This window comes from Leucoraja erinacea, chromosome 1, assembly GCF_028641065.1.
Source record: "Leucoraja erinacea ecotype New England chromosome 1, Leri_hhj_1, whole genome shotgun sequence".
Classification (NCBI taxonomy): Eukaryota; Metazoa; Chordata; class Chondrichthyes; order Rajiformes; family Rajidae; genus Leucoraja; species Leucoraja erinaceus.
In genome coordinates this window covers 135,151,201-135,165,383 of record NC_073377.1, presented here as the reverse complement: position 1 = coordinate 135,165,383, position 14,183 = coordinate 135,151,201, and the positions used below count along the sequence as shown (strand labels likewise).

General features: G+C 44.5%; 1 protein-coding gene across 2 annotated transcripts in view; it reads right to left on the bottom strand.

Moving 5' to 3' along the window:
- Nucleotides 1–14,183, bottom strand: part of slc49a3 (solute carrier family 49 member 3) — a 99,276-nt gene that overhangs the window by 48,916 nt on the left and 36,177 nt on the right. For both annotated transcript variants that reach the window (XM_055643729.1, XM_055643736.1), the window contains exon 2: nt 9,365–9,523. In XM_055643729.1, coding sequence (XP_055499704.1) covers nt 9,365–9,523 — 159 coding nt within the window. The remainder of the gene's footprint in view (nt 1–9,364; nt 9,524–14,183) is intronic.

Below are 14,183 nucleotides of genomic sequence, written 5' to 3'. Positions count from 1 at the left end.
TATAACAATTACAGCACGGAAACAGGCCATCTCGGCCCTACAAGTCCGTGCCGAACAACTTTTTTCCCTTAGTCCCACCTGCCTGCACTCATACCATAACCCTCCATTCCCTTCTCATCCATATGCCTATCCAATTTATTTTTAAATGATACCAACGAACCTGCCGCCACCACTTCCACTGGAAGCTCATTCCACACCGCTACCACTTACATTTGTCCAACATGACTTTTCAAAATGTACAACCTCACATTTGTCAGGATTGAAATCTGAAGAATTCTGAAGTCTGAAGAAGGGTCTCAACCCTACTCCTTCTCTCCAGAGATGCTGCCGGTCCCGCTGAGTCACTCTAGCTTTTTGTGTCTGTCTTTGAATTCTGTCTGCCAATGCTCCACTTAACCTTCCAATTGATCTATATCCTGCTGTAACCTTCTACAGTTTCCCTCACCGGCCATAACACCTGTAATGGTGACATCCTCTCTCACTGTGCACAACAATCTAGGAGAGCAGCCTTGTCGAGGGAAGTGCCTTGTGAGAAAAGTACGAGCCATTCGCAAGAGTCTTCGGCGAGGAGGCTGATGGAGGAGTCTACGCCAAAAGTTGGAGAGGGTGAGACGCAGTGAAGAAATAACAGGGAAGCTGATTCAGTGTGATGCTTGCAGGATGTTGGAGGTGAGAGACTCAGCTGGTGCCTCTGGCTGCCACAACTGTGGAAAGTGTGTCCAGGTTCAGCTCCTGAAGGACTGTGTTGGGGCACTGGAGAGGCAACTGGATGACCTCAGGATCATCCGGGAAAATGAGTTTCCTGGACAGGACCTACAGTGAGATCGTCACACCGAAGATACCGGAAGAGAGAAGGTGGGTGACGGTGAGGAAGGGAAGGAAGCTTGGAGTACGGGAGACCCCGGGGAAGTACCTCTGGAAAACAGGTTCACCTATTGGAATCTGTCGGGACAGAAGAACTGCCAGTATAAGCGGCCGACAGGTCTGCGAGTCAAAACATGGCGCTTAAGTAAAGGCTAAGAGACAGACGTCAGGCAGAGACGAGGTAGTCGGGGACTCCATCGTGAGAGGTACAGACAGAGGTTTCTGCGGCAACAGGAGGGATTCAAGGATGGTGTGTTGCCTCCCTGGTGCCAGGATCCAGGACGTCACGGCATACTCAGGGGTGAAAGCGAGCAGCAGGAAGTGGTAGTGCATGTCGGCACAAATGACGTCGGGAAAAAGAAGAAAGAGATTCTGCAGCGTGACTTTGGAGAGCTCGGAAGAAGTCTGAAAAGCAGGACCTCCAAGGTGAATTGACACCTGGAAGTATGATGTTGTGGCGATTAGTGAAACATGGTTGCAGGATGGCTGTGATTGGAAACTAAATATTCCAGGATTTTGGCGCTTCAGGTGTGATAGAATTGGAGGGGCAAGAGGTGGAGGTGTTGCATTGCTTGTCAGGGAAGATATTACAGCAGTGCTTTGGCAGGATAGTTTAGAGGGCTTGTCCAGGGAGGCTATTTGGGTGGAACTGAGAAATGGGAAAGGTGTAGCAACACTTATAGGGGTGTATTATAGACCGCCTAATGGGGAGCGAGAATTGGAAGAGCAAATATGTAAGGAGATAGCAGATATTAGTAGTAAGCACAAGGTAGTGATTGTGGGAGATTTCAATTTTCCACACATAGACTGGGAAACACATTCTGTAAAAGGGCTGGATGGTTTGGAGTTTGTAAAATGTGTGCAGGATAGTTTTTTGCAGCAATACATCGAGGTACCTACTAGAGAAGGGGCATTGCTGGACCTCCTGTTAGGAAATGAGACAGGTCAGGTGGTGGAGGTATGTGTTGGGGAGCACTTCAGGTCCAGTCATCACAATACCATTAGTTTCAATATAATTATGGAGAAGGTCAGAACTGGACCAAGGGTTGAGATTTTTGATTGGAGAAAGGCTAACTTTGAGGAGATGCGAAAGGATTTAAAAGGGAGTGAATTGGAACATTTTGTTTTATGGGAAGGATGTAGAAGAGAAATGGAGGACATTTAAAGGTGAACTTTTAAGAGTACAGAATCTTTATGTCCCTGTTCGGTTGAAAGGAAATAGTAATAATTGGAAAGAGCCATGGTTTTCAAGCGAAATTGGACACTTGGTTCGGAAAAAGGGAGAGATCTATAATAATTATAGGCAGCATGGAGTAAATGTGCTTGAGGAGTATAAAGAATGTAAAAATAATCTAAAGAAAGAAATTAGAAAAGCTAAAAGAAGATATGAAGTTGCTTTCGCAAGTAAGGTGAAAGTAAATCCAAAGGGTTTCTACAGCTATATTAATAGTAAAAGGATAACGAGGGATAAAATTGGTCCATTAGAGAGTGGACAGCTATCAGCTCCTCATTAGGCGGTCTATCTTTGGTATTCACCAAGGAGAAGGATATTGAATTATGCGAGGTAAGGGAAACAAGTAGAGTAGCTACTTGCCTATCCAATTTATTTTTAAATGATACCAACGAACCAGCCTCCACCACTTCCACTGGAAGCTCACTCCACACCGCTACCACTCTCTGAGTAAAGAAGTTCACCCTCATGTTACCCCTAAAGACAGAAGTTAAGGGGTAACATAAGGGGCAACTTCTTTACTCAGAGAGTGGTGGCGGTGTGGAATGAGCTTCCAGTGGAAATGGTGGAGGCTGGTTCGTTGGTATCATTTAAAAATAAGTTGGATAGGCATATGGGTGAGAAGGGAATGGAGGGTTATGGTATGAGTGCAGGCAGGTGGGACTAAGGGAAAAAAGTTGTTCGGCACGGACATGTAGGGCCGAGATGGCCTGTTTCCGTGCTGTAATTGTTATATGGTTATATGGTTAGTAGTTATGGAAACTATGAGATTCAAAGAAGAGGAAGTACTGACACTTTTGAAAAATATAAAAGTGGATAAGTCTCCAGGTCCGGACAGGATATTCCCTAGGACATTGAGGGAAGTTAGTGTAGAAATAGCAGGGGCTATGACAGAAATATTTCAAATGTCATTAGAAACGAGAATGGTGCCGGACGATTGGCGTACTGCGCATGTTGTTCCATTGTTTAAAAAGGGTTCTAAGAGTAAACCTAGCAATTATAGACCTGGTAGTTTGACGTCAGTGATGGGCAAATTAATGGAAAGGATACTTAGAGATAATATATTTAAGCATCTGGATACACAGGGTCTGATTAGGAACAGTCAACATGGATTTGTGCCTGGAAGGTCATGTTTGACTAATCTTCTTGAATTTTTTGAAGATGTTACTAGGGAAATTGATGAGGGTAAAGCGGTGGATGTTGTCTATATGGACTTCAGTAAGGCCTTTGGCTGAATGGGAGATGCCAGAGAGTAATGGTGGATGGCTGTTTGTCAGGTTGGAGGCCGGTGACTAGTGGGGTGCCTCTGTGTTGGGTCCACTGTTGTTTGTCATATGCATCAATGATCTGGATGATGGTGTGGTAAATTGGATTAGTAAGTATGCAGATGATACTAAGATAGGTGGTGTTGTGGATAATGAAGTAGATTTTCAAAGTCTACAGAGAAATTTAGGCCATTTGGAAGAGTGGGCTGAAAGATGGCAGATGGAGTTTAATGCTGATAAATGCTACATCTTGGCAGGACAAATCAAAATCGGACGTACATGATAAATGGTGGTGAATTAAGGAATGCAGTTGAACAGAGGGATCTAGGAATAACTACATAGTCCCCTGAAGGTGGAATCTCATGTAGATAGGTTGGTAAAGAAAGCTTTTGGTGTGCTGGCCTTGATAAATCAGAGCATTGAGTATAGAAGTTGGGATGTAATGTTAAAATTGTACAAGGAATTGGTGAGGCCCATTCTGGAGTATGGTGTACAATTTTGGTCGCCAAATTATAGGAAAGATGTCAACAAAATAGAGAGAATACAGAGGAGATTTACTAGAATTTTGCCTAGGTTTCAGCAACTAAGTTACAGAGAAAGGTTGAACAAGTTAGGTCTTTATTCTTTGGAGTGCAGAAGGTTAAGGGGGGACCATATAACCATATAACAATTACAGCACGGAAACAGGCCATCTCGGCCCTACAAGTCCCTGCCGAACAACTTTTTTTCCCTTAGTCCCACCTGCCTGCACTCATACCATAACCCTCCATTCCCTTCTCATCCATATGCCTATCCAATTTATTTTTAAATGATACCAATGAACCTGCCTCCACCACTTCCACTGGAAGCTCATTCCACACCGCTACCACTCTCTGAGTAAAGAAGTCTGAGTAAAGAAGAGGGGACTTGATAGAGGTCTTTAAAATGATGAGAGGGATAGACAGAGTTGACGTGGAAAAGCTTTTTCCATTAAGAGTAGGGAAGATTCAAACAAGAGGACATGATTTGAGAATTAAGGGACAGATGTTTAGGGGTAAAATGAGGGGAACTTCTTTCCTCAGAGAGTGGTAGCTGTGTGGAATGAGCTTCCAGTGGAAGAGGCAGGTTCAATTTTATCATTTAAAAATAAATTGGATAGGTATATGGACGGGAAAGGAATGGAGGGTTATGTGTGCAGGTAGATGGGACTAGGGGAGAATAAGTGTTCGGCACAGACAAGAAGTGCCGAAATGGCCTGTTTCCGTGCTGCAATTGTTATATGGTTATATGGTGGTTATCTCTGGTTTGCTTCCAGTACCTCGTGCTGGTGAGAGCAGGAACAGGGAGATAGCAGATCTGAGTGAGTGGCTGAGGAGCTGGTGCAGAGGGCAAGGATTTAGATTCTTAGACCACTGGGATCTGTTTTGGGGCAAGGGTGAATTGTACAAAAGGGACGGGTTGCACCTTAACAGACGGGTGACCAGCATTCTGGCAGGCAGGTTCGCCACTGCTACACGGGTGGGTTTAAACTAAATAGTGAGGAGGGGGAGGCAAATTGGAAATACAAGGATGGAGTTAAAGGGAAAGAGAGTATTGGAAAAGTTAAGAAAGACACCAGAATTAATGGGGCAGAAAGCTCACAAAGGGATAGGAGAGTATGGCCAAGTGAAATAGGAATTGATGTGAAAGGTGAGGTGAGTTGGGGAAGAAAAAAATAATAATCGTCAAATATATTTGGGGAAGAAAAAAATAATAATCGTACAACCAGAAAAATATCACATGAACAGAGGGATCTGGGAATAACCGTGCATAGTTCCTTGAAGGTGGAATCTCATATAGATAGGGTGGTAAAGAAAGCCTTTGGTATGCTAGCTTTTATAAATCAGAGCATTGAGTATAGAAGCTGGGATGTAATGTTAAAATTGTACAAGGCATTGGTGAGACCAAATCTGGAGTATGGTGTACAATTTTGGTCGCCCAATTATAGGAAGGATATCAACAAAATAGAGAGAGTACAGAGGAGATTTACTAGAATGTTGCCTGGGTTTCAACAATTAAGTTACAGACAAAGGTTGAATAAGTTAGGTCTTTATTCTCTGGAGCGCAGAAGGTTAAGGGGGACTTGATAGAGGTCTTTAAAATGATGAGAGGGATAGACGGAGTTGATGTGAACAAGCTTTTCCCTTTGAGAATAGGGAAGATTCAAACAAGAGGACATTACTTCATAATTAAGGGACAGAAGTTTAGGGGTAACATGAGGGGGAACTTCTTTACTAAGAGAGTGGTAGCGGTGTGGAATGAGCTTCCAGTGGAAGTGGTGGCGGCAGGTTCGTTGGTATCATTTAAAAATAAATTGGATAGGCATATGGATGAGAAGGGAATGGAGGGTTATGGTATGAGTGCAGGCAGGTGGGACTAAGGGAAAATAATTGTTCGGCATGGACTTGTAGGGCCGAGATGGCCTGTTTCCGTGCTGTAATTGTTATATGATTAACGGGTGCAGGGAAAAGGTTGGGAACTATAAGCCAGTGAGCTTAACATCTGTCGTAGAAAGTTACTGGAGAGTATTCTGAGGGATAGGACAGACATGCATTTATGTGGACAAGGACTGATTAGGGATATTCAGCATGGTTTTGTTCGTGGAGGTTGTGTCTCATGAATCTGATTGAGTTTTTTGAAGATGTGACCAAAAAGGTTGATGAGGGCAGAGCTGTAGATGTTGCGCACATGGATTTTAGCAAAGCATTCGACAAGGTTCCACATGGTAGGCTGCACTGGAAGGTTAGATCGCAAGGGATCCAAGGATAGCTGAATGGATAGAAAATTGGCTTCATGGAAGTAAGCAGAGGGTGATGGTGGAATGTGTAAGAAGGAACTGCAGGTGCTGGTTTAAACCGAAATTAGACACAAAAAGCTGGATTAACTCAGTGGGACAGGCAGCATCTCTGGAGAGAAGTAATGGGTGACGTTTCGGGATTGAAATCCTTCTTTAGAAGGTTGCTTCTCGGACTGGAGGCCTGTGACTTATTGGTGTGCCTCAGGGCAGTGTTTCCACTTTGAAGGAAACTACCCGAAATTCTTGAAATTCTGGTTGTCTTCGGGTATTTTTTGTGAAACTGAATAATTTCGGGAAATTTCCGCATCCGGCCTGCGAAGGGGTGTAAAAAGGTAACTGCTGGCTTGGCGCTGTGACTTATTGGTGTGCCTCAGGGCAGTGGTTCCACTTTGAAGGAAACTACCCGAAATTCTGGAAATTCTGGTTGTCTTTGGGTATTTTTTGTGAAACTGAATAATTTCGGGAAATTTCCGCATCCGGCCCGCGAAGGGGTGTAAAAAGGTAACTGCTGGCTTGGCGCTCAAAGGTTTATTGGGATTCTATTTCAGGATTTTTTTTGTTGAGGTGTTGAAGCACTGCCTCAGCATTTAGTGCTGGGCCCATTGTTGTTTGTCATCTATATCAATGATTTGGATCAGAATGTACAGGGCAGCAAGTTTGCAGATGATATTAAAGTGGGTGGTATTGGAGATAGTTGTCAACATTTGCAGCTTGATCGGTTGGCCAGGTAGGCTGAGGAATGGCTGAATTTAATACAGAGAAGTGTGTGGTGTCGTATTTTGGGAAGTCTAACATGGGCTGGATCAACACAGTGAATGGTAGGGCTCTGGGAAATGTAGAGCAGAGGGATTTATGAGTGTGGGTACATAGATCCTTGAAGGTGGTCTCACAGGTAGATAGGATGGTCAAAACCGCTTTTGGCACATTGGCTTTCAACAGTCAAGAGTATTGAGTATAGAAGTTGAGAGGTCACATTGCAATTATACAAGATGTTGATGAGGCCGCATTTAGAGTATTGTGTTCCGTACTGGGCACTATGTTATAGGAAAGATGGTTGGAAAGGGTGCAGAGAAGATTTATGGTAGACAAAAGTGCTGGAGAAACTCAGCAGGTGAAGCAGCATCTATGGAGTGAAGGAAATAGGCAACGTATCGGGCCAAAACCCTTCTTCGGACTGATGTAGTGTGGGAGGGGGGGGGGGGGCGGGGAGAAGAAAGGAGAAAGAAAGAGGAGGAGCCCGAGGGCTGAGGGAGAGCTGAGGAGACAGCAAGGGCTATCGAAAATTGGAGAAGTCAATGTTTATGCCGCGAGGGTGCAAACTGCCTTAGGTGCTGTTCCTCCAATTTCCAGTGGTGTTCACTCTGGCCATGGAGGAGGCCCAGGACAGAAAGGTCGGATTCGGAATGGGAGGGGGAGTTGAAGTGCTGAGCCACGGGGAGATCAGGTTGGTTAATGCAGACCGAGCGGAGCTGTTCAGCGAAACGATCGCCAAGCCTTCGCTTGGTCTCACCGATGTAGATCAGCTGACATCTAGAGCAACGGATGCAATAGATGAGGTTGGAGATGCAGGCGAACCTCTGTCGCACCTGGTATGACTGCTTGGGTCCTTGAATGGAATCGAGAGGGGAGGTAAAGCGACAAGTGTTGCATCTCTTGCGGGAGGGAAGGATAGAATTGACCAGGGAGTTACAGAGGGAGCGGTAACTCCCTAGTCAATTCTTCCCTTCCCTCCCGCACCACCCCCTCCCCGGGCACTTTCCCTTGCAACCGCAAGAGATGCTACATTGTCGCTTTACCTCCTTCCTCCAGCATTTTTGTCTACTTTCGATTTTCCAGCATCTGCAGTTCCTTCTTAAACAGAGAAGATTTATGTTGCCAGAACCTGAGGGTCTGAGCTATAGGGTGAGGTTGAGTAGGCTGGGACCCTATTCTTGGAGGATGAGGGGTGATCTCATAGAGGTGTGTAAAATCATGAGGGGAATAGATCAGGTAAACGCAGTCTCTTGCCCAGTTGGGGAATCTAGAATCAGAGGACATAGATTTAAGGTGAAGGGGGATAGATTTTATAGGAATCTGAGGGGGTGACTTTTTCCATACAGAGGGTGGTGGGTGTATGGAACAAAGTTCCGGAGGAGATAATTGAGGCAGGGACTAATGCAACGTTTAAGGAGCAATTAGACAGGTACATGGATCGGACAGGTTAAGAGGGATATGGGCCAAATGCAGGCAGGTGGGACTATTTGGTCGGCCGGGGCAAGTTGGGCTGAATGGCCTGTTTCCACACTGAATCACTCTATGACTCTAGTGTAGGTAGGACATGCTGGTTGGTGTTTCCACACTGTATCACTCTATGACTTTAGTGTAGATGGGACATGTTGGTGTGGGCAAGTTGGGCTGAATGGTCTGTTTCCACACTGTATTACTCTATGACTCTCTATGACTTTATTCACGTTCAGTTGTTGACACATATCACAAAAAGCAGAGGTGCCAGCACTGATCCCGTGGTACTAAAGTATTCATAGATTTCCAATAAGATACATCCTCAACCTCTGCTCTCTGCCTCAGATCATCGAGCCATTTTTGGATCCAATGAGCCATCTCATCTGAGATCCCACATGCCTTCTGGAGCAGCACACCATACCTGACCTTGTCAATTAGCAAGCACAAACATATTAGTGTTCTAGTCCCCATCTAAAGGGCCAAATATGTAATCCAGGCTGGCGTTTCAGTGCAGTTCTAAAGAGGATGGCATCATGCCAAGTGCCCATATAACTCTGCAACTCCCTGAGCAAACATTAACTGACCCAAAACAAATCAATCACGATGGATATCAATCTGACCGTTTCATTATCAACAAAAATAAATCACTGGTCTCACTGAATCCTTTAGCAATATTGACAAGGAAAAATATATAATTTTAAATTACCTCTACATAGCCTGCCTGACCTGCTAAGTTCCTCCAGCACCTTGTTTTTTTGCTCAAGATTCCGGTGCATGCAGTTTCTTGTGTCCCTTGTGTTACCATTTTGAATTTCTGATTGAATCCCACCTTTATGCAAGTTTGAATCGAAGCCTTGTATTTTATTGAATTCAATGGTGGAGGGTAGAGTGAATATTGACTGCCCAAGTTGTTGCACACATGTTAAAATGACCCAAGGCAACCGTAAAATGATTTACAACTAAACTTACTGAAGTTTTAAGTCCAAGTGTGTCCAGTATCCATGTCGTCCCAAAGCCAAATGGAATAGAAACAACAAGGTAGACCATCGATAACCAATTGACTTGATCCATGGAAATGTGGAAATAGCGAGCAGTCTGATCGGCAACTGGTGCAAATGTCAGCCAGCACTGGAAGGAATGAAAATTGTGACACACTCCTTCCCCAACAAAGAGCGGACAGTCATTTCAGAACTAAGAATCATTATAACACAAAAGGAGAGACATGATTGACATACAATTTGAACAAGAAGAGCAATTTTCATTAATATTAGCATCTGAAAACATCACGAGGCACAGAATGAGTTATTACAGAACAGTTAGAAGATTCAGCCTGGAGTTTATAATAGTTCAAAGCTAGTCAGTCTCCACCCTCTCTCCATAACTCTACAAATTCACACCACCTCCACTTGAATTCCAGCAGCCCATTTTACATCCTCACATTAAAAAAAACCCTGCCGCTAGTTCTCAGATATTGAAATAAGGAACTGCTGATGCTAGTTTACACCAAATCTAGGCACAAAGTGTTGGAGTAACTCAGCATGTCAGGCAGCATCTCTGGAGAGAAAGGATGGGTGATGTTTCAGGTCGGGACCCTTCTTCAGACTGGCAGTCTGAAGAAGGGTCCTGACCCAAAATGTCAGCCATTCTTTCTCTCCAGAGATGCTGCCTGACCCGCTGTGTTACTACTGTAGCATTTTGTGTCTATCAATACCTTGGTATATTCTATTCAGTAAAATATATGCACACAAGCTCCTGCTGTAACACGTACGCACTAATGCATCATGAACTTGTCACAAGCTTTCTCTGCAATTTAATAAGGTATCAGCTGATTGGATTACAACCTCAACTCCATATCGTCATCTATTGGCAGAAACCTTTAGTAAGACCTTGCATTAGGTCCTGCATGGGACTTGCTTATCAAGTATCTCAATAATCCCATTTTAAAAAGTATATAATTACTCTGCTTCCATTGCCCTTTGATAAAGAGAGTTATAAGGATTCATTGCCCTCAGAAAACAGTTTACCTTATTTCAGCCTTAAATAAACATACTCCTTATGAATGAGTGACCAAGTTCTAGATTTTTCCCACTGAATCAAACCTCCTCTCCTCATCCACCCCAGTAAGATCCCTCCAGGTTTTGTATTTTAGTCTAATCCCTGCTTATCTCCAAAACTCAAGTGGATTCAAGCCTATCCTTTCAAACCTTTCCTTGGAAAATAACCCACTACGACCCCCAAGAAAACATAATCTGGTATTGCAAGAGAACACAAGAAATAGGAGCAGAAGGCTGTTTGGCCATTTGATCATGCTCTTTATAATTTGTGTAGAACTTTGGGCAATACTTCATGTGTGGCCGAACTGATGTTTTGTATAGGTGTAACAGAATGTCCTAACTTTTGTACTCAATTCCTGCATGCACATGCCTTCTTCACAACTCTGTCTACTGGTGAACAATGACAGTGACGGGCAGTGCCTGTCAGTGTTATTGAGAGTCAGTTCAACAACACTCCTCAGGCACTGCCATTCTCGTGTATGTTCTGCTCTCGTTTAACTTCACAAAATGCAGTACTTTACACGTGTCTAAGTTAAATTTTAACTTCTCTGTCCACCTTCCCAGTTGATCATTATTTGGATTCAGGAGATGAAAGAAAGGGTGAGAAGTGCAAGATAATGAGGGAGAGGGACAGGAAACAAGAGGAAACTAAGGGGAGAATGGTGAATGGGGAATGGGAGACTGAATTTGACAACAGATCCTGGAGCTGAGCGACTAAAAGGGGGAAAGGAGGCTGGCCACAGTTTAAAATGTAAGCTGCTGCACTTGGGAGGTTGAATGTAAGGGGAAAATATACAATTAATGGCATGACCCTTAACACCATTGATATACTCCCTGAAAGTACCAACACAAGAAGATAGAGAGGTAAAGAAGGCATATAATATTCTTGCTCTCATAGGTTGGGCTATTGAGTACAAGAGTCATGAAGTCATTACATAGTTTTGATAGAATTTGGTTAGGCCACATTTGAAGTATTGTGTGCAGATAATAGACAATAGACAAAGGTGCAGGAGTAGGCCATTCGGCCCCTTAAGCCAGCACCGCCATTCAATGTGATCATGACTGATCATCCACAATCAGTATCCCGTTCCTGCCTACTCCCCATATCCCATGACTTCGCTATCTTTAAGAGCTCTGTCTAAGCTCTCCCTTGAAAGCATCCAGAGAACTGGCCTCCACTGCCCTCTGAGGCAGAGAATTACACAGACTCACAACTCTCTGTGTGAAAATGTTTTTCCTCATCTCTGTTCTAAATGGATTTCCCCTTATTCTTAAACTGTGGTCCCTGGTTCTGGATACCCCCAACATCGGGAACATGTTTCCTGCCTCTAGCATGTCCAAACCCTTAATAATCTTATATGTTTCAATAAGATATCCTCTCATCCTTCTAAATTCCAGAGTATACAAGCCCAGCCGCTGCATTCTATCAACATGACAGTCCCGCCATCCTGGGAATTAACCTGGTGAACCTAACCTGCACTCCCTCAATAGCAAGAACGTCCTTCCTCAAATTTGGAGGCCAAAACTGCATACAATACTCTAGGTGTGGTCTCACTAGGATCCTGTACAACTGCAGGACCTCTTTGCTCCTATACTCAACTTCTCTTGTTATGAAGGCCAACATGCTATTTGCTTTCTTCGCTGCCTGCTGTACCTGCATGCTTACTTTCAATGACTGGTGAACAAGGACACCCAGATCTAGTTGCACGTACCCTTTTCCCAACTTGACTCCATTTAGATCAGGGGTCGGCAACCTTGTTCTGCATAGGGGCCGGGACGCGTGTCTGTGAGCGAATGGCGTGCCACATCTATCACCTGTACACACGGATACCCAGCCACAGAAGGTGCGTGGCCGTGCCGGCGGCTTTGCGCAGGATGCGGTACAGCCAGAACTCGGCGCTTGGTGGCCAGCATTGGCCTCCTTGCATCACCGCGCCTGGGTGGAGGAGCCCAGCCTCACGCAGGGCGATGGGCAGCAGGATTTCAGTCTTTTTCAGCGAGTTTCACCCGACCCACGGTACGAAAATCACCTTCCAGGTACCGGAGATGACAAAAGTCTGTGGGCCAGATGATTACGGGAAAAAGAATATTTCGGGTTACCAGCCAGATTTGGCCCGGGGGCTATAGGTTGCCAACCCGATTTAGATAATAATTTGCCTTCCTGTTTTTGCCACCAAAGTGGATAACCTCACATTTAACAACATTATCTGCATCTGCCATGCATCTGCCCACTCACCCAACCTGTCCAAGTCACCCTGCATCCTCATAGCATCCTCTTCACAGTTCACACTGCCACCTAGCTTTGCATCATCTGCAAATTTGCTAATGTTACTTTTAATCCCTTCATCTAAATCATTAATGTATATTGTAAATAGCTGCGGTCCCAGCACCGAGCCTTGCGGTACCCCACTAGTCACTGCCTGCCATTCTGAAAGGGACCCGTTCATCCCATTACAGGAAGGATATGAAATCTTTGGAGAGGGTGCAGAGGAGGTTTGCCAGAATGATGCCTGGATTAGGGGATATTAGCTACAGGGAGAGGTTGGACACTTAGATTGTTTTGGGATTGGAGCGTTGGAGGTTGCAGGAAGACCTGAAGTCTATAAAATAATGATAAGCTTAGATAGGGTAGACAATGAAAAAAGCTAATACTAGAGAACATAGCATTAAGATGAGAGGGTCAATGCTTAAAGGAGATGTGTGGGTTAAGTTTTTTCTTTACACAGAGTGTGGTGAGTGATCAAACAATCCCTGCGGCACGCCACTGGTAACAGGTCTCCAATCTGAAAGACAACCCTCCACTACTGCCCTATGCCTCCTATCACCAAGCCAACTAGGTAGCTTTTCCTGGACCCCATCTATTCTAACCTTCCCATGCAGGACCTAATCAAAGGCCTTACTAAAGGTCATGTAGACAATGTCTATTGTCGTGCCCTCATCAAGCCTAGATGGCATAGGCTAACATAAGAGGGGAAAGATTTAAGACAGACCTCAGGGGCAATTTTCTCACAGAGTAGTTATTATCTGGAATGCCGAGAAAGCTACAGAGGCGGGTGCAATTATGACTTTAAAATATATATTTGGACAGAAATGTGGATAGGAGGTTTATGATGGTTATTGGCCAAATACTGGCAAACAGGACCAGCCCAGTTTGTCAATAGCAGTTTGCTAAACAAGATGAGAGCCCATGGTATCAGACGGAAGATACGAGCATGGATAAAAGGTTGGCTGGGCGGCAGAAGGCAAGGAGTGGCAATAAAGGGGACTTTTTCTTGTTGGCTGCCAGTGACTAGCGGCGTTCCTCAGGGGTCGGTGCTGGGGCCGCCACTCTTCACCGTGTATATTAATGATTTGGATGAGAGGAATGAAAGTTTTGTTGCCAAGTTTGCAGATGATGCGAAGATAGGTGGAGGGAAAGCCGGGACTCTGCAGAAGACTTGGGCAGGTTGGGAGAGTGGACAAAGAAATGGTAGATGGAATGCAGCATAGCAATTGAGGAGTCATGCATTTTGGTGATAGGAAAAAAGGCATAGACTATTTTCTGAATGTGGAGAGAATTCAGAAATCGGAGGTGCAAAGGGACTTGGGAATGCTGGTACAGGATTCCCAAAAAGTTAATGTGCAAGTCAAATCGGCAGTAAGGAAGGCAAATGCAAATTTATTTTGAGAGGACTAGAATATAAAAAGAGTGATGTAATACTGAGGCTTTATAAGGCACTGGTCAGACTGCATTT